Source organism: Bemisia tabaci, unplaced genomic scaffold (genome assembly GCF_918797505.1).
Source record: "Bemisia tabaci unplaced genomic scaffold, PGI_BMITA_v3".
NCBI lineage: Eukaryota > Metazoa > Arthropoda > Insecta > Hemiptera > Aleyrodidae > Bemisia > Bemisia tabaci.
The window spans coordinates 271355-298114 of NW_027311734.1; the positions used below are offsets into that span (position 1 = coordinate 271355).

General features: G+C 35.9%; 2 protein-coding genes across 2 annotated transcripts; one reads left to right on the plus strand and one right to left on the minus strand.

The window, feature by feature from the left end:
• Positions 1-2843: 2843 nt before the first annotated feature.
• Positions 2844-17002, minus strand: LOC109037484 (NBAS subunit of NRZ tethering complex). Its single transcript, XM_019052190.2, has 10 exons — positions 16646-17002; positions 15726-15826; positions 14704-14837; positions 13016-13431; positions 12146-12313; positions 11735-11832; positions 10776-10914; positions 9515-9712; positions 8751-8942; positions 2844-7803 (listed from the first exon to the last, which is right to left on the minus strand). The coding sequence occupies exons 1-10, from the start codon at positions 16721-16723 to the stop codon at positions 3481-3483; spliced, it is 5847 nt and encodes a 1948-aa protein (XP_018907735.2). The 5' UTR covers positions 16724-17002; the 3' UTR covers positions 2844-3480.
• A 141-nt stretch (positions 17003-17143) lies between these two features.
• On the plus strand, positions 17144-26671 carry Gint3 (GDI interacting protein 3). Its single transcript, XM_019052134.2, has 8 exons — positions 17144-17645; positions 18558-18889; positions 19648-19811; positions 20299-20426; positions 22259-22504; positions 23221-23378; positions 24106-24235; positions 25497-26671. Exons 2-8 carry the CDS (start codon positions 18654-18656, stop codon positions 25755-25757), a joined length of 1323 nt encoding a protein of 440 aa, XP_018907679.2. The 5' UTR covers positions 17144-17645; positions 18558-18653; the 3' UTR covers positions 25758-26671.
• The last annotated feature ends 89 nt before the right edge of the window (positions 26672-26760 follow it).

Here is a 26760-nt window from a genome sequence, read left to right on the forward strand (position 1 = left end):
TTGTGAACATGTATGACGGTTTATTGACAAGTTTGCAGTTGATGCGTGTACCGTCGCTTACCTGAGGGCGAGGTTGGAAAATATATATAATTGGAGAGGTGAAAATCAGAGGAGCTTCACTGCATTGCAATGTTTCAAAGTCTCACCAGAAAGCTTCAATTTTTATTCATTAACGGTTGCATGTCTTACATCGAAAATTTTAGTTAATACTTACCACAACTAAATGTTCTTTAATAGAGTTCATAAAAGTTATTTTTGACTCTAATTACCTATAATTTTTGGAACTTCTTGGCTTTGTTTGCAAAATGGTGTGGACCCAGCACCATTTCTTCGTTAAATGTTCTAATTGTTAGTCCTTAGGGACCAAACTTTCAAATTAGCGAGTCCTACATCGTTCGTCGTTCGTGGCATTAGTGGCTAAATACTCTATTCACATTGTTTCTGACTCGTTCCGACCAGTTCCCCTTCAATATCGCGATATAGGCAATGTGAGTGGCTCATCGCATTTCGGCCACAGTGGCGTAGCGTGAAATGCGATGTATCGATTGTTATGCCATTTAAACTTATGGTAAAGAATCGATTATTAAGGTGTTCGCTGCGAACACCCTGTCTATCGATTCTTTTCCATAGGTTTAAATGCATAAAAATCGATATATCGCAATTCACGCCACGCCACTGTCGGCCACTATCACTCGGTTTATTCATAACTGTAGCGATTACCCAGGCACTTGCAAGGCCCCAATGGAAAAATTTTTACTGAACACATCTCAAAAACAAGAAAAAAGGTTTGCGTCGGAGGGAGATTTCAGAAATCATTTCTCCGAATTTTTCTGGAGAGATTGAGAGGTAATGCCTAATACATGACACTTTTTTCTAGAACACGTCAAGCACCTCGATCTGGATTTTTTTTTCTTTCTTTCAACTTGAAATATGACACTTGATGTCATTTTTCAACTTAAAATGGCATTTGGCGTCATGAAAAAAAATCTCAGGTTGAGCTGTTTGGTGTTTTTGAGAAAAAAATATCATGTATTACCCATGAATCTCCTAAAAAAAAATCTGGAGAATTGATTTTCGAAATCTATCTCCGGAGCATACGTTTTTCTTTGTTTTCGAAATATTTTCAATGCAAAATGAACCCCGTGTTAATTTCCATAGGGCCCCCGCAAGTGAGCATCGGTCGGATTGCATAATCAGCCAATCAGAGACGACTCGTGAAAGTATAGGGGGTGCCGCTCGGTCCGCAATTCGTAATGCGGCTCTTGCTTTTTCTCCGAGTTTACCACTGAATTAAGGGTGCAAAGTTTCACTGATACCAGAAGTATCTCTTTTACGAATCCCAAGTTGCATTATCATCTACTTTCTAGGTGGCGCTCATCAAGAAAATGCCTACTTTCTAGATAGAACCATTTTCTTGAAAGAAAATAGGTATAAAGTAGATCTAGAAAATTGACACAAGGAAATAGAAAGAAAATACATTTTTTCCTTGCATTTTCTTAAAAGAAAACATTAAGAAATTAGTTAGAAAATAATTCTACTTTCAATAAATTTTCTATCTGTTTTTCAAATGGGAAGTTGACAGAAAGTAGAACTATGAAATAGATCTATTTTCTTTGGTCAGACTTTTGACTCGCAATGTTTTTTCTTTCTATTTTCTGGATAGCTCTCATCTTCTTTGTTTTTTCTAGAAATTTTCTTAATATTTTTTTTCTAGAGAAAAATTCTATTTTGCTACTTGGGTACCTATACGATTCACAAAGAAATATTACAGAAGCAATATCAGTGGATTGATGCTAAACATTTTTTCAAAATATCTGAAGTTTTACAGCTCTCTGTAGATCGGGCACAGTTTCTGTGCTCGCGTGAAAGCAAAGAGATGAAGACGAAGAAAAGAGAGACGGGTAATTCACTATTTATTTTGAAAGATGCGCACTCAGTGCGACGATTACCTACTTACACCGTGCTTGCAATGAACTCGCGCTCTGCTTTGCGCTAAGAAGTGATTGCAGCGATGATGAAAAAACGCCTGCAATGTTTAGGGTATGCAACAACGCTAACTCAAGAAAACAACGAGGAATGCATCTCCGCACAGCAAACTCTCACTCAATTTTTTTTAGAGAAATGGAGCTTACAACAGGTGGTGTTTTTTTAATTTTATGTTGATAATCCTCATCCTAAATATAAAATAGTCGAAGGTTTCAAGGTAGACAAGCCTTTCTGTCATAGGTATATCTCTTTTTTTCATCACAAGATCCTCCTTTAAATCATTATTCCTCTGTTTTTGAATTTACAAAGAGTATCGACTTGATCCTAATATTGTTCCTCAAATCAGAGGACGGGAGGAAGCACCTATTAAAGAACTTTCTGCGGCATTTTTCCATTACCTATTGATCGGTTTAAGCTAAAAGTTTGACATTTATATGACTTTAATTGGCAGTAGGTAGATGATTTTTTACTTAAATTTATTCCTTCACTTACAATGACTTTGAATCTGAGAAACTTTCAAGAAATACTGATAATTCCCTTCTATCTTTAAGTGTTTTTGTTCTTTAGAATGTTAAAGTTGGGATAATTAAGAGAAGCAACCTCTCCTCATTTTAATTCTCTTTCCAGAACCACTCTCTTTTTTTCAGTTCAAGAGGTGCGATGGTATTAGTCTCCCATGACTCAACAAAGTACCTAACATTAACTTTTAGTGAACTTTAGTTTTAGTTTAATTTATAACTTTTAGTTATGTCTAAATTAATAATTTCATACACTTACCTACACCTTAACACTGATGAAGAACAATTTTTTGGAATTTGTGGTAAGGTTAGTGAAGAATGACAGCGAGTACACACGAGAAAAATTAAATGAACAAAGTTTATTCCAACCGTATTAAAATCAGTAAAAAATAATTTATATACATATAACAAGAAACAAGGAAAAGAAAATTTACAGTAATATTGACTTACAAAAGTTTCACTCGATGCAAGAACAATTATTGCTATCAAGTCATAAATTGAATACAAAGCTTTCATATTCAAACAAATTGTGCATGCAAGAGTACCTTTGAGGCCCGTTATTAAATTAATCAATCACAGCTTAAGACAAAGAAACACTCTGGTGCTTTCTTATTTTCACGAGCTTAAAATATGACGCTACCATCTAATTTGTGTATTTTCTAAAAGAAGCACACTATAGCTTTTTTTTAATGTAAATGTGAACAAAGAAAGCTTTCTAATTTTTAGAATTATTAGACCTATTTCAGTCTTATCAATTACAGACCAACTCATCTTGTTTCTTTATAACAAAAATAAATAACGTAATCTAAAATTTTACAGATACTGATTAAAAAAATAGCATGGTTATACCTATTCATCTTGGATTAATGCTGACGAATATAATAAGCTTCATAACTCAAGAAAAAATTTAGATGATAACTTAAATTATCCTCAGTCCCTCATGCTGATACAAAGTAAAGAAAAAAAATTGTAATTTTCAACTTAATTGTAATTTATTTAAAGTGTGGTTTAATTGAATTTTCTGCTTTGGGGGTAGAGAGTGACAAGATAATAGAGATTCCAACTGAGGTATCCATTCTTTTTCGACAAAATTTTTATCAATACACTCATTGACTCGTAATAAAATTGCAGAGATACTTTCAATATTATCTTTTGCAGAGAGTATTACCTCACTCAAGACTGATTTTAATGAAAAACCGCAGTTTAAATTCTCACACGCTTTTATAAGTTCAACTACCGGAACAGAAGTCAATGAGACCAGAGCTGAGAAAAATGCATTTCGTAAGCCAGTTGGATCTGTATGATGCAAATCTAGACTTTGAAAGAATACTAAGTGGTCTGGAGTATCAGCTTCACTCTCCAAACACTCTTCTAACAAATTTTCAATGACCTGCAAACTAGAATAACTCGCTTCCAAGTAATTTAACGTTGCAGAGAAATCAAAATCACTTCTTTTTTGACAGACTGAAATTATACTCTCTAGCAAGCTCAACCTTTCAGAAATATTCTTGTTTCTCACACACTTTTCAGAAAGCAATGAAGTCTGCACAAACTTAAGGACATCTTCAGGCGATATCTTCCCGATGTAGTCAACACACTTTGCCACTCTATCAACTTCACTGGAACCATCCTCGGTATGGTAAATCTTATTAATTAAACATGAATATAGTAAAGGAAATGATACACTATCTTTGAGGAAACTTGGTAAAACTTTAATTAATTTCAGTAAACTATTTACCGTCTTTTCACTTAAGGCAGGTTCAAAAACGCTTACAATGGATTCAGGCTTTTCTATCAAGTTCTTATAGTCAATTAAAGGGGAGGTAGCTTTGACTTTCTTTATTAATTTAACATGTTCCTTGGCTGGAAGATTGTAAAACTTGACATCCTCAGCAAACAAATTTAACACAGAGAAATAAGCTACTAACCCATTATGATTTGTTCCATCTGTAGGTTTGTAGTACCTTTCTTCTAATTGACTTAATACACTGGAGCAATCGTCTTTTAACAGTTTTAGAAGCAGATCATTTCCAGAGATTTTCTCGACTAAGTTAGGAACGCAACTGAATAAAAGGGAAGTTACATGACTAACAACGATCTCCGTTAAAGAGACACCATGAGTTGCTCCTAGCTGTATCGCTAGATAGAACTGATTAGAATCTTGGCTCATGGCAAGTCCCAAGATAGAGTCTAGTTTGTAAGTTTCATCAGTGGCAAATCTTGCTGTGTTAATGCCACACTCCAACACTTCTAATTTTTCAGACTCTTTCAAATTATCTAGAGCCTTTTTGTACTTGAGCATCAACTTGTAGCACTCAGGATCTTGGAGGTGATTTTTTTCTGCTAAGTAGACGATGTTCTTGGGTGTAGTGGGCAACTTGAAGTCTGGTAATAGTGAGCAAATACGAAATGCAAAAATTAGGACTGCAAATTGAAGTGTGCACATAGTTTTGGGTAGACTGTCAAGTATGTTAACGATTTCATCCACGCCTCTCATGGAGAGTAAAAAGAAAAGACTAAGAGGGAGATCATCCGCAACAGACAGCTCTGCACAATTCGCTAGAAGTTTGTTGAAACTGTTTTCCATTGAAATGTCAAGAGTGCTTGTTTTGAGTTCAAATAGGCATTGTGTCAGTAATGCCAAATTCATATCAAGGGTCGAATTATTAGTCTTGGAAATAGGAACACAGTCACACTTGGTGTGCACTGTTTCGTAAAAGTCTGGAATGCCTTGCCGTTTCATATCATCATTGTTTTCTTCCTCTACAACTTGCGAAATATCTTTGCTTGAGGTGTAGTCCCAAAAAACTTTACTCAGTTTATTATTGAACAGAGTTGATGTCAAATTTAAAACTTTATCCGTGACAATACTTTGCAGAAATTTGGTCTCAGAGTGGGAGATTTCATTACCACTTTCAGCAACTGCTTCTGTCATTTGATCTTGAATTGAAGATCGCAGAATTTTATACTCAAGCCGATGCTTGATTTGAATGATTTCCTCAATAAAATTCGGAGGACAATAGGCTAATGAAAAAACTGCTAGCTTCTTCCGAGTCTCAAGATCCTTGTACTCCTCACAGTTTGCCACATTCCTGCAGATTTCCCACCCTAATGGTTGCTCTTCTCTTATAAAACTCAGACACTTTTGACCACAAAAAGAATAATTTTTGGCCTCAAATGAGACTTCAAGACATTTCAACAGAATTGTTGCTTCCCTCAGTCTTGAATCAGTTTCGTGTATCCTGAGGAGTTTTGCTAGTTTGAATAATTTGTCTGTCTTACAATAATTGTCAGGACGACTTTTTAAACATAAATCAATCATTTTCATCCGGTCAGCGCACTGACGCACCTGCATTGGCAATAGAACTACCTTGAACTCACTCAGTAAATGAACAGCTGCAATTAAATCTAGCTCATCACAAATTTCTTTGTTTTCCTCTGGCATTAATCTGAGGCATACTTTTGCTAAAACCATGGAGTTATCTGAGACCGTTGCTGAGTTATTAAAGTAACTACGCGCGGCTTTCAAAACCAGATCAAGACTGGAGGCAAAAGTGATTTTCCGCTTATGCTCGTCTGATGGGTTACAACACAAAACATTGGCAGCAAACATTATACTACTACTGTGTTCATTATTAAGTAATATGGAAGCATAAATTTCATAGCAATTCTGTTCTGATAAGCAAGAAAATAAATGTGAATGAAGCTGCAGTAAATCAAGAAGGAGCTGATTCCACTCAGAGGGAGAGAGATTTTTCCCACTTAAGTTCTTCCCTTTTCCAACTCCTGATAATAAGGAAAAGACAGCTTCATGATCATCTTTGATCTTATGAATGTGTTGCAAAGACATCTTGATATGATGTTGAAGCAAAATCTTCAAACACATAATCTCAGCTTCTAGAGTCTTGATAGAATTCCAAATATTTCTGCTAGCTTCTACAGATTTGTTTAAATCGTGTTGTGGCAGAAGGGAAACGATGAATGAAACTCTGTCGATTTCATCTGTGTTCTGGCAATTGTAAATGCACTCTATTATTAAAGACACAAAAGCTTCAAGTGACGAGAATATTGATGTCTTGTCCTCAAATAAATCAAACATCATTATAAACTGAACGAATTTTACTATGTATTCCAGATTTTTCACACTTAGATCAAGGAGATACGATGATATTAATTTCATTTTTGAGCCTGACTGATGCACCTCACAGCGGTCCAAGAAAGGAATTAAAAGCTGTTTTAAATTGGCTATGAAGGTATCTGGTGTTGTTGTACTCATCAACAGTTTCAATTTTTCCTGCATCGTTTTTTTCTGCAGAGACTCAAGAGTGATATCTTCAATGTACACCTCGTGTACCAAAACGTCAAGAATCTCAAGCTCAAATTCAAGGTTATCAAGATCTTTGACTTGTTTTTCTTTGGCAATCCTCAACAAGACTAATGCTCTATCAACTAAATTTGTATTCTTCTCTATCGAACAGATCCGTCTGCGATACCACTGGTAAACAGCTTCAACCGTTAGATCTGATGGGTGTTCCGAGTTTTCAGCAGAAAGTACATCAATCTCACCAATGGATGCGAATGGCTCCAACTCACACCAGTCTTTGTCTCTTATTTTTTTCCTTTTCCAATCAATCAGCTTGCCGTCTTTGCACTCTGGTAACAAAGACCGATAATTAGTTGCCCTAAGTGTTTCTGGTATATTGTCAAGAATATTGAGCCAAAACGGAATGGTTTCATCTCCATGATATGTCAATAAGGCATACACGGCATTTACGTCACTCTTCCTTGCGTACTGAATAGCTGACTCTATAATAGACAGTTTCTGAAATTTATCGTACGTCTCATGATCATATAGTGATTCGACTAAATTTGGTTCTTCAGCTGTGGATTCGAGGATTGATTGGTAAGTAAAAAGTCTATCAGAGAGTCTCAGAAGTTTCTTTCTAAAAGTAATCATCTGCTTGGCTTCTTCACTCAATTTGCTAACATCAAAAGTAGATAAGGAACCATCGATCGAGCCATTTGTAGACTTTGGATTTTCTTCATCCTTGAGAACGGCCAAGCGATCTGTGTACTTCAATCCAAAACTGATGAGCTCCTTGACTGCTGACAGAGTTTCGGGAACTCTTTCACAACATTCGTACAGAACCCATGTTTTGGAGTGGATCTTACTTAGAAAATTGTGGATTGATGAGACAGAAACAGGTGTCTTGCGCCACTGACTTTGATACACACGATCCGCATCCAAATTGTAAACTTCAGCCAAAGAGAGAGCCTCTTCGTAGCTTTCACTCTCGATCTATAAACAAAAAGATGAAATTTTGGAGTCCTCTTCTTCGTTCAAGAAGTTGATAATGAAGAGGTAAAACTTGGAACAGTAAATTAACTCTATCCTTTGGCAACCGTTTAATTAGGACTCATTAATAAGTTACATGATCTTTTAGATTGTCCCTTTGTGTTCAGATTTTGAAAGAGAATTGAACATTAATATGATACGTATGATAATACACAAATTTCACAGCCCAAAAATGTGAGCACAACAGAATGAAAACTGAGAAAATGGGTAAAGCAAGGCTAAAATATTAAAACACTAAAAAGAGATGACACTTCGAGCAGTTACAGGGTCATTTTCAGTTGCAAAAAAAATCAAAATTAATAAAAAAAAAATTGAGGGGCGAACTGATCCCAGTTGTCATCTTGCAACCAAAAAATTAGGATCAGGTTACAGCTTGACATATTATTAAATTTAATTGCTTTTGCTGCTGTAGATGAGCCTGTGGCGCAAAACATCTTGCCTTTCAAGTATTTTACTGATTTTACATTGTTTTAAGCATTTTTTCATTTATTAATCTGTCGTGTTTATGATGAATACTTTTTTTTTGAGCACTCTCTAGAAAACAGCTGAGTATGAAATTAGAAAAGTAAGGTGAGCAAAAAAAATAGAAATAAATCATACTCAAATAAGATAACACAAAATCGAGCCCACAAGGTCCCATGAGTGAACGGAGAGAAAAACATTTCCATGATGTTTCTTAAAGCTGGTTGGATGAATATAGGAAATTAATTCTCAGACCCCTTTGCTTGCATCTCCAATTGCGTTCTGTGAAAAGTCAGTTGTTTCCTTGCATCATCAAAATTTGCAGTATTTTGACGCAGTTTGTGTTTAATAAACTGTAAGAGTGGGACTTTGTTTCATGAGGCAGAAATTATAAAAACTGAAGTCAATAAAAGAGAGAAAATGGTTACCATCCTAGTGAAGAGTTCCTCTGGAGTGCGGCTGATGATAGCCAACATCTGATAAATTTTGTAAACTAATTTTGGTCTCTTCCTTTTTGGCTTAAATCTCTCTAGATCCGTGAAAAAGAAGCATGTTGACCGAATCATGTCGGAGCCTCTACTCCAAAGGGTGGATTTCTCCTCATCGTCGCTGCTACTTGCCTAGGGGACAAATTGAAAACGAAAAATCAATAAAACTGAAAAGGCAAAAAAATTTGGCAAACTATGATAAATGTCCGTTTTTGGTTTTCAGATCCACGTTTATAGGAAGTATTCTTATCTGATCTCACGGAGGGGATTCCATAACCAGCTAACACTAATCATGTTTCTACTGTCATAATCTGCCAAAGTTACAGACATTTAGATTAGGGAGCATTTAGGTGTTTAATGACACCCTTCCTAATTACATTCTGTGCAGGGGGGAAAAAAATTCCAAGTGTTGTTTTACATGCACTTAAGAATTTTTTGTATTTTATCGGTATTTTTTTCATTCAGTTTTATCAAAAATAAAAAATTACCTGGGTTGAAAACTTTGAAAACAATAATATAAGAAAAACTCATTCATAACATAAATGCAACCAATCAGCAATGCGACCAGCTTATAATCCGACCAAATCTGAGTTTTATAGGTCCCTCTGAGAGAATTCACAATTGATAACTTGTGAGGTATGCTGCTCATGTTTGCAAATAAAACTTGACCATACAAGGGTAAAAAATGAAAAAACAATACTAACTTCTTCCTCATTATCATTGCTCAGTTTAGTTTTCAATGGGTGTATCTGACACTCTAATGCAAGAATCCCATTTTCACCACTGGTGGAGGATAATTGCGGTTGACGAGACAGAAATTCTGGTGATTCTCCCAACAGATTTTCCAATGTGTCCACGCAGCAAACCGTTACTGCTCCATTATTTCGTGCCACTGTCAAACTCTGAAAATTTAGGCAACATATTTTCCTTCATCCAATTTTTACACCCGCAAGATCTTCAAATTTCATACCAAAATTACAGAGATAGATGTGTCCGTCAAGAAATGGAGAGATGCTAGCTTCCGGAGGATCTCTACCATGACGGATTCCTGTGGTAGATAGGCGTCGCAGAGCGCCCTAGCGCGTCGTAAATTCATAATACTCAATTTTAAAGATTGTAACAAAAATAGGAAAATAAACCAAATTAAGTCAACTTAATTGAGTAAATAAAATCGCCAGCAACAATATTCAAAAAATATTTAGATAAAATTTATAAGTTCTAGTAACTTTTTTGATAATAATTACACCATATCAAAGATGTATGCAGATGTGATACATACAGATGTGTGCAGATGTGATACATACAGATGAGTACTTTTCATAATAAAAGAGAGGAAAATGAATTAACTATGCTCCTACAAAATTTTGTTACTCCTTTTGTCACTGTCCATTTTTGCAAGCGAGGCAACTTTACAGAGCACATCAATTCTTATCGGTATTACAATTTTTACTTCTGTTTGAATATTTTCCTTTCCATTTTGTAGGGGAAATATGGAATTTTTCAATTATTCAGCTTTAAACAAGTCATAATGGAATAAAGTGGCAAAACCCTTAAACTTATTGACTTTTTCAGCAAATTTCCTCATATTGAAGTTGAAAGTAAACGTTCGCAAACAGTTAGGAAGATCAACTCCTATTTCTGATACCTACAAAAGAAATCAGTCTTGACTAAAATGCGCAGACTCAAAAAAAATTCAAAGGGTATCTGCACTAATTAGAACGTTTGGTTAAAACTTTCATGAAGCTAAACATTAGAGAAATACGTAGGATTTTTGCTAATTTTGAAGAGGATAATTTCTTTTTACTGTTTAAATCTAAATTATAAAAAATGTATCTTAGTCTCCAAAACTGACTCAAAACATTCTCAATGCATAAAAAAACCTTTAAGTTCGATTAAAACATTTGAACAAAAAATAAGCTGAAAAATGGCTTAGTAAAAAAGCTGGAATGAATATGGGCAACTTACTTTTTCAGACCACCAGTTTATATCAACAGGATGAAATTCAGTGCTATTCTTCAATTGATCGGCTCCACTTTTTCGCTTATACATTTTATTTTCAAGGTTGAAATTGGGTTGCTCCTCTAGTGTCCATAACTTATTCAGTCTACATAGGGAGGGAAAAATAAAGAAATGAAATGATGCGTTTTAGGGCAATATTAGGAGTGATTTTGAAATTACCGGATTTATAATGCGGATACCTTCTAAGGTGTGAGCAACTGCCAGCGTTACCTATCAGTAGAGATTGAAGCAAACGATTGACGATTGACGATCCAACTCGGTGGAGGCATGGCCGTGCTCCAAAAGTCCACGCTCTATGGCGTCTGCCAACGTTGTTGATACATTTGATTGGTTCATCAGACAGCCGCAGAGCCTTGCTGGAATATGGAATGTGTCAATAGTACGAAGTTAAGGAGCACGGTCCAACTTTGGGGTGAACGATGGCAGTAGCCAGTTGCCTTGGCCTCTTGAGGACGCCACGCCCGTAAGCCCGGCCCTTACTTACTTGCATCCTCTAGGGACCTAAAAAATGATGTAACTCATTCCTTGGACCGTTTTCCATCAAAATTCAAGAATCCAATATTAGGCCTCAATTTGATAAGAATCACTCTATAGAAAAATTTTTCTTGGTGTAATTAGGTCCCTTTTCCTGTGTTTGGCTGCATATTAAAATCACTGATAAGATTAAATTTTGATTAATTTATGATAATAATGCTGTAAATAAATTTAAAGAAGCAGTCTCCTAATGTTCAGGCTGACAATGTTAAGTTTCACTGTAAAAAACTAAATAAATGAAACCATGACATCTGATGCACTTGTCAAAAGTATGTAAGAACACGGGTGGTGAACTGGGTTCACAAAGTTTCAAAATTTAGTCTATTATAAGGTAATGAGGACACACTACTACTAAATTTATCTGATTATACCTCAGGCTAGGAAGATGCCAAATTGAAATGGTTCCACAACTGTGAAGACATGCAACTTGCTGACCCTCTGGTGATATCTGCATTCTAAAAACAGCACTCTGAAAGAAAAAATAAAGTCAATAATTCAGTCCATGTTCATCCGTTTTATTATGACATCATGTGATGAAGTACATCACTCCACAGGAGTAGAGTCGATTTTCGAAAGAGCCCTGTTTTAAAAGAAGAATACTATCTGAATGTTGGCACTTTGCATCAACATAAAAACTATGAGTGTCCACTCATAAGTGATTTTTTTCAAAGAGGGGGCGAAATTAAAAGACTCCCTTCGGAATGATCTTTGAATCGAAAGTTTTACTCCACGCCACAAATGCTTACACGGCACCCACTTTTCATACTACATAATAATATTACCTGTTTGACAAACTGATTGATTAAACTGTTGCTGAAGACGGGAATCCATGATAACATACTATATTTCAAATTAAAGTAGGATCTGTCATCTGAGTCTGAATTTGTGGCTCTATAGTATGGGACATCGTTGATTAACCGCCATGAGCTGAGACCCCACTGCCAATTTTCCTACAAATGAAAAACAACAATTTGCTAGATAAGATAAATAAGTAATAATTTTATATAAATGCGTAATAGGATTAATCTAGGTTTATATTTGTACATGATTAATCATACATGGTGTTGTCCAAGTTATGGAGGAGTTACATTTTGCTACAGGAAACAGACAAATTAGACAAATTTTGGAAGAAAAAATTGCGGTGGTGGATTTTGTGTTACTATTTTTTCTGGAAAATTCGAACTTGCAGAGTCTGAATGATAATATTTTTTTCTCTGTAGTTTCAAACAAATGTAGCAAATCTACATTATTTGCATCATTATGATGATAAGTATAAGTTATACTGTGCCCATTTTTATACGTGGGCGTGGGCATATTGAACCCTCAGGTATATTTATCACTTACTTTACAATACTTCCAGTATGTACTCTAATTTGATGCCAATATGGACCCTTTCATAGGCCAAAGAGGGGGAAAAATTGGAGCCAATTGGACAAAAATTTCGGAGCAGAAAGGCGGACTCTGCAATCACACATGCTTTTGACCATTTTTACAGCTTGCCAATATCATCGCTTTAGCATGCCTTCTTCTTTGACCACAAACAAAGTAGATAGGCAGTAACAAACTTGACCCCAAAGTATCCTGTAAGTTCCTCTTGTTTCCTCTTTGTTCTACTCCTCTAGAAAATATACATCCGATAAATTTTCCTTTACCTTTGCTTTACTGTTAACAATTACTGGTGAGCCAACGATGAGCATGTGGTTTTTTTGATGGTAGGTCACACAGGATATTCCTTTCCAAAATTTAAGAGGCGAAAAACTCCATTTGTGATAGTTCTGATATCCACCGGACGAAGACACCAGATAACTATTCAGAATGCCATTGTAATCTATTGAGATAAGCTCATGTGACCACTTGGTACTTTTAAAGCGAATATCAATGAATATCAAAGCCGCCAACGCCTGAACTGACTCTCCAAAAGTTTCAGTGTTCTCTGATGGTATAACAAATAGGTTACTGCCGAGGAGGTCAAAAGCTGAGATTGTTCCATTGCTGTTTGCTAGTGCAACCATGCTACAGTCAGGGCTCCATTCCAATTTGCGTAGGTGAGGCCACGCATCCTTTTGAACTGTAATCATAGATAAATTTATATTAAATGATGGTACGTATGATTTCTCATCTTCAACAGAACTTTACTCTAGGTATGCAAAATTCAAAATACACCCATGGTAAAACTAGAAAAACACTCATACTTTTGTTGAAAAAATTAGAAAATTTCTAGTCCTGTTCTACATTTTGAATAAGATAAAACTTACTTTGTTGCTTATGATATCAAAATTCATTTTTTACCTGGGGTAAAATAATTATAGATGTTGTTAAAAAATGATGTTAAATTGATGATCAAAGTGTGACTTCACGATTCTCCAAAATGCCTCCTTTTTAGGAGTTATAAAAAACTTTTATTAAGGGCAGACAGGGCTCTGAGCTGAAGTGAAAGCAACCTGTCTAGGAGAGGCAACTCCGAAATCAAACCCTGGTCCTCCAGGTTGGGGGTTGAGTCATCGGGCTAACTCCCCGGTACTTGTAAAAGGTTTTACTGTTAAACGACCTAACAACGATTAGGCGTCGCACAGCGCCAAAGAGCGCTATAAAAGCGACTCATATATATATATAAAAAACTTTTATTCCTTACTATTCTGATTTACAGGATCCAAAACTGGCCACATTATATAGTAGAAGTATTCTTTAAGAATACTGTTCACCTCTTTCATAATGTTGAACAACACACTGTGAATTATTAGAGAAAAGTCAATAGATTTTAAGAAACCTGTTTTACCTTGTTTTTGTGCCACATTCGATTTGCAGATATGTAGGTGTTATCCGCAGTAGCAGCAGAGTCAAAAGAGCATTGTAGCATTTCTATCGAGCCGATTTGCAACTGATCTCTCTTTATTATTTTATTGTTGTAATTTAACTCCCTTGATTCTTTTTATGATAGGTAAATGCAAGGAGGATTTTTGCAATAAAATACTGTTCAATGCACTTTCTCAGGGGTAAATTGTGAATGAGTCTGTACGGAGATTTTTATTTACACATTAACCCAATAGATAAATATTTTATTTTTATTATTATAAATCATTTCTCGTGCGTTTCAGGCAGATGCACAGTGACCTGTTTCGTGATGACATAAATGATTAAAACCCCTCAATTTCAAAGAAATTTTGAAGCACTTTTTGGCCATCAAAATATTATTTAAATAAATAATCAAGTACAGTAGGATAAGAAGTTGGTAATATCTAAGAAAAATATGTGCTTAATTTCACCATCTATGGGGAATCAATTAATGGAGTCATCATTGAACGTTAGGAAAATTTGGGACAGTAAAATAAAAGATACTCACCAGTTGCTTTGCCAACAACAGATGTGTACTCATCACGTGCAGTTCGTATCTCCAGAATTGAGTCTTGAAGAATTGCTACTACTTGACCATCTCCGCCAGTTGCTAGCTTCCACGGAACTTGGGAATTGACTGAACTAGAAATTTTAAAATTACTATATACTTAAAAGTGTGATCAAACTCCTAGATACAAATTCAGTAACAAGATAAATATCAGGAAATCTGTGTAAAAATATTGCTGTGACCAGGGTGTTAAAATGCTGCTGGATCCACTTTATCTAAAGAGAAACCAAAAGCATAGAACCCACAAATTGAGGATTGGGGCTCCAGGGGAGTAAGTAATAAGTGAAGAGCTATAAAAAAAACTGTTAGAGGTGTTGTTATTTTTTCAAAGTTTAATAGTTCAGACATCATTAGAGCTTGTTTAGCTATGAACGGGTAAGTTGTGCTGGGTGCAGAACTAGATTTGGATATTTTGAGCTTGTTGATTTATGAAAAACAAGATCTATTGAAAGGTCAAGTTTCTGTGATCGCTCACCAAGAGACACAGCTTATGGTGTCATGTACCACAATTGTGCATACTGTAGTTTCTCCTACCTTGAATCAGTGATGGGTACATAAATTTGCACTAGTTGCTAAACATAGAACACCTACAGATGAGACCAAAGTGGAAAAAGCCATAGTATGCATCATTGCGGTGAATGATATCGTGTGCTGTATTTTTTTAACGGTGATATCTACATTTATAATAGACGTAGAAATTAGATGTTTAGACAGATCTTGTTAATTTTTGCAAATCTATATGCTTAAACTGTCAAAACACAATTCAGTGACGAACGCAACTTAAGTACGGACTTATCATTACAGCAAACTCAGGAGTTTTTTAGTCCATGAAAATGATTTGTGACACATCGGCAACACTGATAACTGCAAATCATGTTTAAAAAAATGTGAGAACTTGGGATTTGTCTCACTCTTGTTCTTTTCAAACCCTCCAGGAAACATATGATAGGACAAGTGCTTACTTGATGATCGGACTGGCCTCCTTCCGTTTCAAAATACTTGAGAGTCTCGTCAAAAGGAACGGTAAAGACTGAACACTGGGAGAAACTGCTTTACTAAGCCGCTAGAACAACAAATAAAATATAATTGTGGATTTAATTTACAAAATTTAAAAATTGATTTTCTTCTCCAAATTAGAGCGGACTGCTAAGAAATGATAACCTAGAAATGTTATTGTGATGATTAGATACATATGTAAATGTGCGCTCATGTTTACTGTCAGCGGATTTTATTTAAAGTTCCGAACCTCCTTCGGAAGTTCTGTTCCAGTTTGTCTCATCAATCACCAATACCAATGGACACCATTGTTGACAGATTCGATCAATCAGGTCCGTTATCTTTCGATAGGTCAAACCTTTTTTAGAACCACCTCGCCAGGTGGTACCAAAATCACGCACCAACATGGCGATTCATTAGTCACCAAATCGAGAGATCCAAACTCAAAATAAAATGACAGCTCCGAGGTTTGGGCATAAAAGTAGTACCAAACGTACAAATAAAATTCACCTACTTGATAGTTTCTGTAAATTACAACGAAGCAATCAGAAAATACTTACTTGTAAAACCTGTATAGTTATTTACAACATAGCAGACTACCTGCTGCAGTTTTCTTTTCAATAGATGACTGCTTGCCATTATCAAACAATGTTTCCTGCAGGTTTTTTTTCTTTCTTTTTTTTTAACTGCCTTGTCAAGACTATTTTCAGAGAATTTCAAACGAAATTTCTCAAAAAGTTCATGCTTCACTTATTTCAAATTTTATTGCATCTGACAACTACTCCTTGGCATTAATATTTCAAACCAATCAAGAAAGTTCAAGATAAGTAGTTTCCCTGCTAGATAGAAGTCCAGCTTCAACTGGCAAACATTGGCAAAGGCTTACCGAAAACTCTGGTTCTAGTTTCCATTCTGCGTAGACCAACAGCTCATACAGAATTTTTTCTGTTGGAGGAGTCGGCATATTTCTCTTGATATTACACTATAAACTTTCAAAAAATTTTATAAATTTTAAGACATGTGATATGTGGCTGATAGATGCTAATTTCAAAATTGTACTTTGCGACGATTACAAAATGAAACATTGAGCACTTAATAGTAATATTCTGTTCTTAGAACTTTGAAATACAGCTCTAAATAATGAAAGAAACTTCATTCTTCATCTAGCCTTTGGTTTACAGGATGATATTTTGGATTTTTACTTGAATTATCCACAAAAAAAAAAATTCAAACACATCCGTCAAATGACACTAACACACTTAACCTTATTTTTGACTGACGTTGCTTGTAAACATTGTCGACTGTTGCGTCCCAAAAAATCATCGATTCGAATATCAGAGGTTTGTGTTGACTATTCGGGTGAAATTTTCTTATAGGTTATGGATGTGTTACAGGAGAAAATTTTTTGGAAAGTGTCTAAAAATAATTCTGGAAAAAGTATGTCAGTTCAAAAGTGAAGGACCTGTGGATTTTTTCCCAAGCTGTGACAGTGCACAAACTATTCACAAATTCGTTTCTGAGTGATGTCGTTTTTCCCTGCTCTTTTCACCCGTGAAAGTGCTTGCTTATTGTAATGTCATCTTCTGAAGTTGTCAACACGAATAATTGCACCCTCTTTGAATCTGTCGGAACCTATCTCGTTCATTTGTGGGCTGTTCTTTTCAATGCAATCGGTTTTAAATCCAGTGAAAATCTTGTCAGAGATATTTCCATTTTTCCAGACTTTAAGCAGCTGATTTTCAATGTTTACGCATGGTTCTATTTTGATGAATTTCAAAGAACTCTTCTAAAGTATTTCACCACTGTATTATGTATTAACATCTGTGGCATCGTCCTATTTTGGAATATATATGGAGAAAGAATTCATGATCGGTTTATGAAACCTGGTGAGTTTCATTCTTGGTTCTCTATGTATGCGGGCTTTTGTTCTCAATTTCAAGGTTGTGCAATTGCACATACTGTTGCAAATGCTCTGATCGCCAATTCATCAGATTCTTCTTAATTTTTTTCAAAGAATCATTTTTTTAAATTTTTATATCACTGCCTTGAATTCCTTCTTTTCCTGTGGTTTTGGAGGTTCCTCATATCATTATTAAACATTTAATCAAGACCAAACTTGATCTCGAACACTTCTATAGCGATTTGCCATTAAGTATTACAGTACAATTTTTTTTCTTTTTCTTTTTTCATTTCTCAACATATAATAAGTTCAGCACTGTTGTCAGATAATGAGATAAGTTTGGATCGGTGTGGAAGGAGTTCGGTCCTTCCCTCATGGTGTTAAAACTTACCTACTCACATCATTTAATATTTGAAGCTTATGTATTAACGCACTTAATTATTTTTTCTCCATATAACTTGGCATTTGTTCTTCTGCATTAGAAATTCACTAGTTCTATGATGAAAACAAGCCGTACGTAATTTTAATAAGTTGAAGACATGACCAAGCCAAGAAAAACGTGGTAGTGTACGATGGCATGTCCATCTGTTCAGTGTCATGTCCTATTTTTCCAACACGTTTTCTGCTTTCTTCCTCCAAAAATTTCCCATACACAAGAAGAAAGTTGAGGGAAGCAATGTTAGTTGCAAAGTAATCAATCACAAGGAATAATTAATTTTTGGCAAAGGGGATGAACGAAATCAAGAAACTCATTTCATTGAGTATTAATCATCATGTTCAACTCATGAGAATTCCTTGCATTGAAGCAGCAAAACTATATAGATCTTACAAAAACGTCATCAAAAGTGTTATCAAGTATGTAAGTCAAATTAATCTCTCTTCCTTTTCTCCCCTTTAGCTTCATCAAAGGTAATTGAAGACCTGAGAGAAAGCGTATCTAAATTAAAACTACCCAAAGAACATTCACCCAGGTTCTAAACATCACATCTGTAAAATGGCTGAAAGACTGAAGAAGTTATTTGCAAAGAGGAAAGACAAATTCAAAAATGCTGGACCAGGCCACTCACTGCGAGAAACATCTTCCACTAGTTCAGCAAGTAGTGCAAAATCACAAAAAGAAACAGCTTCATATCCAAAAGAAAGAGTGGAGCCATCCCAAGAAGCTAAACAAGCAGCAGCTGCTGCCTTGGCACGTCTTAATCCTCCCGCTAGAACAGCAGGCTTTAATACGTAAGTCTTCATTTTAATAAATTTGCATGTAAGCATTTTTATTATCAAATTCTTAAGAATGTACAATCCCCAGTCATCGATAAAGGACGAGAACATAGCCCGAATATATGAATAAATAAGGAGAGAATCAACCATGGGTAAAAGGCTAAAACATTAAAAACACTAAAAGGCAGGACGTTCCGAGTTGTTAGCTGCATAAAAACACAAAAAAACAAATAAAAAATTGAGTGGGGACCTGACCCCAGCCGTTATCACGCAACCACTGAAATTCAGTACGGAACATCCGAGGCAGACATAGTGGCCGCCTACACACCAACCAATGGGGAAGGTGGGTAGGCAACCCCTGCTCCTACACATCTGCCTGCAAAATACAAACAGATAGTCGCAGCTCAAAACGTCCTGCCTTATAGTTTTTTTTAATGTTTTAGCCTTGTTTACCCATGTTTAATTCTCTCCTTATCTATCCCCAGTTATCTAGTCACTCTACTAAAGTTGCTTTACTTAGGTACTCCAATTTGAGTTTTAATCATGAATTTTCAGGCAGAAACAGATTGCTGACGGATGGTTATTAATTTTGCTTCCTATCTCTATATAGGTAATCATATTTTAAAAGCCTCAAACTAAAGCTCAATCAAACCTGATGTACAACTTTTTATTCAGTTTAACCAAACAAAGATCTTTCATGATACTTTGAGTATCACAAATCTGAATGCTGAAAAAGTTGTTGGTCGTCATGAAGAAGTAATTCTTCTTTTCAGATCCCTTGCAGCAATTCAAGCGCAGGTCAAGAGAGAACTTGAAGCTGAAAAAAAAGCAAATGCAACTGTCGAAGTGTCTCATAAACCGAAAGTTGAAGTTCAAGAAATGGAAGCATCTCCGCATTTAGCAGTTACAGGCGTCTATTTCACCTGTCCCATTGTTGGTGAGTGTTTCCATTTAAGCACATATGCTTTTTCAATATCTATCTCTTGTCATACATGAAAAAGAATTTGTTGTTTTCAAATTTCAATTTTTCGAAGCATGGTGAGGTATCTTTAACTAGAAATTCAACCCATATTTGCACTTCTTTACTCTTAATCCTTAATAACTTCATTGTTTCCAGTAAAGAAATTGTTGTAGAATCAGTTCTGAATTATTCTCACTGTCACTGGATTAGTTAAACATTTGCCGAATCTATGCACTAAGGCTATCAAAGAATAACTGAGAGGTGGCCTGTGTAAGAAAAATATAAAAAATATTAGAATCCTCAAAAGCAATGCTAGAAGAAACAAATGAACATTCCATTTTCCAAGGACGAAAAAACTTGATTCTTGTGCTTACATTCAAGAGCCAGCTAGTTTCATACTACCAGCTTTTGGAGTAAACCATCTCTGTTCGTGTACACTAAATATTACCATTTGAATTTATAGGAGGAGGAACTTTCACCAAAGAAGAATGGATGAAGAGAATTAGAGATTTCCTGCATGAAGAGTTAGAAAATGAACCAGGCCTTATTGCATGCCTTATGATCCACACACTGAACCGTAACAAGGAAAAGGTATTCGTCAAAAATCTTTTACATTTGCCCAGTATGTTGAACTATTTTACCAATCAATGTGTTACCTTAGTAATAGTTACTAGTTTTTGCAAAAATGGTTCACCTCATCAGCTGGATGAGTGTAGCTGCAAAACATCATTTGTATTTTATATTACATAGGGTGTCCCAAAAGTACTGCCCCTTTTTCCGCAGAGGGCGAAAGAATGCAGATATCAAAATGCGGTTTGTGTGAGGTTATAGTCCTAGTAATTACCTATAAAACAAGACCAAGTTGAGCTCTGTAGCTTAAAATTTGACCGAGATACAGCATTTTGAAAGTGACGTGTCAAGGTGCCGCCTACGAGATTTTCAACATTTTTTTACGGACGAACCCTAGGACGAACAGACACGACGCATCTGCAGGTGGTCCTTTAAGATCCGGTGCAATGAATTTTTTGAGATGTCAAGCAACACCTGAAACTTACGCAAGGATAAATGACGGTCTCCTCGAACAACAGCAGCAACGGTACCGATTAATTCGTCTGTGGTGGAGGTAGACGGTCGGCCCGGTTTCGCGGGACTTTCCGTCGATTCGCGGCCGCCAGAAAAAGATTTAAACCAACGACCAATGCTACTTCTGTCCAAACAGTCGTCTTTATACACGCCTTTCATTTCATTAAAAGTGTTTTTTACTGAAATTCCTCGACGAAAACAATAACGAATAACGTGGTGTTGTTCTTTTCTTAATTCGGTACTCATCGCGAAAGAAACTTCCAAAACGACAGAGGGATGAACTCAGATTGACGTGCCGGGAAAGCTTGACCAACTTGGATGGCACTAGCGGACACTTTCAATCCTGTCGTTGGTCTGCATAGGGGCGCTTACACGTTGCCAAATGCCGCCTAAAACACAGTGTTGCCATATGTTTCTGGCCGCTTCTTCTTCTTTTTAAAACCGTTTCATTCTTAAACTTGGTTTTTTCTTTCGTAAAAAATGTTGAAAATCTCGTAGACGGCACCTTGACACGTCACTTTCAAAATGCTGTATCTCGGTCAAATTTTAAGCTACAGAGCTCAACTTGGTCTTGTTTTATAGGTAATTACTAGGACTATAACCTCACACAAACCGCATTTTGATATCTGCATTCTTTCGCCCTCTGCGGAAAAAGGGGCAGTACTTTTGGGACACCCTATGTATTATGCACTCTTCCATGACAAACGAGAACAGTGGCTCTTCATTCAGACAGAATTTGCAAATTTTTACCTACATAAATTGATTTTTCAGGTTACATACTATAGGGTTTAAAGTATGCTTCATGGAAGAATAAAAATTTAGTGCCTAGGTTTTCTTTTTATAAAACATCCTGTCCAAAAAAAAACCCTCTTAGAATCTGGTGAAGCTCTGCGGTTTTTCCTCAGCAGGGCAGCCTTATGTCACATTGGGTATCAAATATTTGTCAATTTATTCTCATTGAAAGCAACGAAGGTGGTTTTGTGTCCGTTTTGATTCTATTTGATACAAATTAAACTACTGTCAAAATTTTGTTTCATTGGATCTAAACAAATACATAACCTCTTCTAACTCTTTTAATTTGGTACAATTTATATTGATTGTAATGCAATTTTCTATTTTATTCCACCAAATTGCCCATCATTCGATCTGTATCCATTTCATCTGAAGATTTTATGCCTTAAATCCATCAATGTAGGTATGAAACGCCCATTTCAGCATTCTTTCTTTTCCATTCCTTGAAAACATGCCCCAAAAACACCTTAAATAGAGTCGGTGAAGAACGACAAATTATTTCCTCCAAATATTATCTAATGTAATCTTGGTTTTTATTTGACTACTAGGTGGCAAGCTGTGTAGAAATTTTATGTAAATACTTAGAAAATGTGGTAAAAAATCCAACTGAGGAAAAGTATCGAAAAATTAGGATGTCCAACAAAATCTTCCAAGAAAAAGTAGTCAATCTGGAAGGAACGAAGGAGTTTTTAGCAGCCGCTGGATTCCAGGAACAGTTATTGCCTTTCCAGGATAAAGAAGAACCATTTTTAGTCATGAGTGAAAGCAAGCTGGAAGATCTTGAATCATTGCAAGTAAGTTCTTGCTCACCTTCTTGTTTTTAGAGCAGCCTGTGAAACTTTAAAGCTTTTGTTTTATGCATGAGATGTTCATTTTAGACGTTTGCACCAGATAAAAGCTAAGAATATTTGGAGAATTAGTCAACTCATAGAAGAAGTGCTATTTTCATTAATCATATTGATGATGAAACTACAGATATGCATGTATTGGTTAGTGACGTTGCAGACTTCATAGTGTGCTTTATTTTCCACGGGGCAAACCACTGACCATCATTCCTTGCGAACTAAATGATTTTTCTGTTCTATGAGAAGAATTTTCTGTAAAAATTTCAAGCGGTGATAGTAGTTTGGTCTCATTTCAAAAAATAAAGTAGTAGAGGAGATTTCTAACTCTGCAACTCAGATACACATTTTTGTAGTTTCATCGTTGACGTGTAACCTGTACCTAAAGAACTACCCAATGACCATGTATCTAAAGCATGTACTTTTAACCTTTTTAGTTATCAAAAATAAAACAGTAAAAATAGAGAAATGAAGTGTATTCTGCACTCTTAGAATATTTTGAATTCAGTTGACGGTTATTCTGGCCATATGTGGTGTGGTTGACATTATGACAACAAAAATTAACCCTGACTCAATAGATTAAAGAGTCAATGTTTCCACCACAAAGTCATGCAAATAAATTTTTTGGATCTGGAATCTAAATAAATGTGGGTTAATTGTTTTTCCAGGTCTTAATTGATGCATTGCAGAGTGCAGAACCCATTGGTTTAGAGCTTGATCGAAACTTGCAAGTCCTACTACCATCACAAGCAGCAAGGAGACACGAGTTACCTGCCTCTTTCTTTTCTCTATCCCCTGAGGAATTGAAGCGTGAACAGCAGGCAAAGTAAGTTCATTGTCAAAACGGAAATAAAATATATCATTCACTGCTGAGTAACTTACTTTTTCCATCCATCAGCCTTGATAACAGTAATTGAGAATGGATCACTAGGCAAGGTTCAAGAAACCCTGGACGATCCTTATGGGAAATAGTTCTCTGTCAAATCTGATAAAACTTGGATATGTTGCTCAGCTAGTCATTCTGATCAAAAGCTCTCGGGGGCCGAAAGAGATCCCATGAGCGGTTTTTGAGGCACTGCTGTTTTACATGCGTTAATTGAGGTTTCACTGGCAAGACAATTGTGCCCCTCTCTTCCAGTCTACTCCGGCTGCTCTCCGCTTCCCCGCCACCCATACCGGAGGCTCCGACTCCGACGCTGACAAGGCTTAGCTCATTGTCACTGGGCTAGGTGGTCTTATCTGGGTGGTGAAATTTTGTTGAGTAATCATAAATCGTAATACTTGAATTTGCACCTTGTCCAGTGGTCCATTTTACCCTTTCACTGTGGCGCAACATAAGAAATTCAGGAGAACTATTTCCCTTTTAACTACCTCCTTTATGTGAAAATGCAACCCCTCAGAAGCAGATTTTTTCTATGATTGCTTTGCTATAAAATACATTTAATAAAAATGAGTGGCAAAATTCGAATAAGTTCAGAAATTAAATTTTTTAAAATTATCTTTTAAATCTTATCTAAAGAATCAGTGTCACAAACTGTCTGCATTGGTTTCAGACAAGAGTTAGCAGAGTTACAAACTTCATTAAGGACCAAAGCCATGCGCGAGAAGGATGAACTTCGAGAAATGCGCAAATATAAGTTCTGTCTCATCAGAGTTCGATTTCCTGATGGCGTTTTGTTGCAGGTAAGACTGGTAATTAATGTAGAAATTAATAATACCTGTATCCTAATAGCTAGCCTGGGTGGTGTCGTGGTTAGAAAGTTTGCTGTCAGCACCAAGGTCCTGAGTTTGATGTCTTGTGGTGAGAGGTTTTTAAGGACACTTAAAAGTCGTCATTAACTTCCTAACTGACTATGCCACTCCAATACCCTATCTTTTTTTTGAGGTGATAGGGTGGGGGAGAACAATGGCGATCCTGTAGCAGTCAGTCTGCTCTGTTTGGCTGTTTTGTGATTATAAAGTAGATCACACCTGGTGTGAGCGACCGTCAGCATCACCTTTCAGTGGGAGATAAAGTCCAACTTCTTAGGGGCATGACCATGCTCCAACATTCTGCGCCATGTAGCACCCCTCACTGTTGGCTCATCAAAAAACGGCCAAGCCTTGCGGCAGAAGTAACAGTTTATGCTTGTTAAAGAAAAGTTAAGGGGAATGGTGCACTGGTGAATTACCTTTTGCAGGTAAATATCTCTCGGTAAAAAGGGAGGCTCCAGCTCAAAAATGATTTTAATTTGGGCTACTATTATTACTACTACTGTTGTAATTTATTCGTTTAATGCCCAAAGACCAAAATTTTTATGTGTTACTCTAATCAATCTATGTTCAACTCATGTGAATCAAATGACCAAAAATCCTACTCAAATTTTTGTGCTTAAGTTTTAAAAGTAATTTTAAAACTTTGGAGTCTCAATCATCCCAACAACTGTAATGGTGATGCATTTTTGGTGAGTGTCTGTAAAAATGAATCAAAAATGCTTAGGTTCAAATTTATGCTCCTTAGAATTTGAGCTTTTAAATAAAATATTACTCATAACTTCAATAAATATCATTCACATGATTTTTCTCTGGCATTCTATTTTATAGTCAGGAGCCAAAAGCACCTTTTCTCTGCCGTTGAAACCTTCAAGCAGGGATGCTGAAAATGCCTACTTTCATTATCTGTGAATTGAAGCAAATTTTATGTAACCTAGTGAACAGTTTGAGAAAATAATCTGAAAGTAATGGCCATTTTATTTCAGAAAACTTAGAGAGTTCACTGGAAATTTTAAAGATTTTGGAATGTTAGCGAATACATATGGACAATTGAGAGATTCAGCTGTGAGGAAAAAGTTCTGCATCGTAGTGAGTGGCATCTTCAAACTTTCTGCTCTCTTGTTTTCTAATAAAATAATGAGTAGGTAGAGCTTTTGAAATTTTGATTTGTGACAGCTGTTTTTGTTTACAGGGCACTTTTGGTGTGTATGAAAAATTTGGGCAAGTTGTTGAGTTTGTACGTGATAATTTAATCTCAGAAGACGCTCTGTTCTCATTGCAAATGCTGACAGGCCAAACATTCACTCAAGAAGACAACGAAAAAACTCTGATTGAGTTGCATTTAGTTCCTGCGACTGTGATAGTTTTTGCTTGGAAGGGCTCTGCCCCTGCAAGTGATGCCGGTTCTGCTTTCCTGAAACCAGAAGTCATGGTCCTAATGCAGAAAGTTTAACTCCTTTGCAAGAGGACCTCACCCCTGCTATAATGAAAATTATGCACAACCGTACCATGAAAAAGCAAGCACAGCATTTTTTACGTAGAAACTTCACAATCAGTAAAACAGAAACTTAATGAACCACCAATCTTATTGTTTCAAAGTCCAAATAAACTGAAATTAGCAAAACCCAAAGACCTTTTACTTTACTTAACTGAGAGCAATACAGACTTCCTTACACACTAGAAGTTGGATCTATGAATCTCTTATTATGATCACCAGGTCTATTTTCTTGATAATTTTTCTTCCAAGGCGAGGTTTGAAACATGCTTTTGAATTAAAACATGTTGTTTTGTCTATCCAATAAGCATCTCCTTTGGAATAGTTGGAACTTACAGTTTTCCGGCCAAAACTTTCAGTATGAAGTATCCAAGTGTGGTCCATTCCCATATTGCTATTCCTTCTTTTATTAAGTTCATTTATTTTATCTATAATGTTGTGTGTTCTTTTTTATTAGTCAACAAGCGTGCCTGTGCGTACGTATATTTTTTTAATTTTAATGTCATAATTACTTTTTCCAAAGCTGTTTGTGTATCAGGCTACCAAAGCTTAGTGCTTTTCAATTATTGTGGTGATGGCAACTACCTGATTTTCTCGTTGTTAGCTTCAGTTGAAAAGCCAGCTTACAGATCCATCCTATATTTATTCAAAAGTTCAATTGATTGTTTGAGTGCAGATTTCTTATTTTTCCAAACCTATTATTATAATTCTTGGCATACATATTCTTGAAACCATGTTTATCTTGATTTATAAATTGTTATAATTACACCAATGATGTGCATGAAATAAAAAAAGCATGAATTATTCAATTACTATGTCGTCCAGTCATCTTGGCTGAAAGGTTGATGAATAAAACGTTACTGCAAATCATTCGTCTTATGAATTTATCTTTTATTTACCCGTCAATCCACAAACTTTGCGTTGACTTCCATAAACCAATGTGACATCATTTATATGGGAA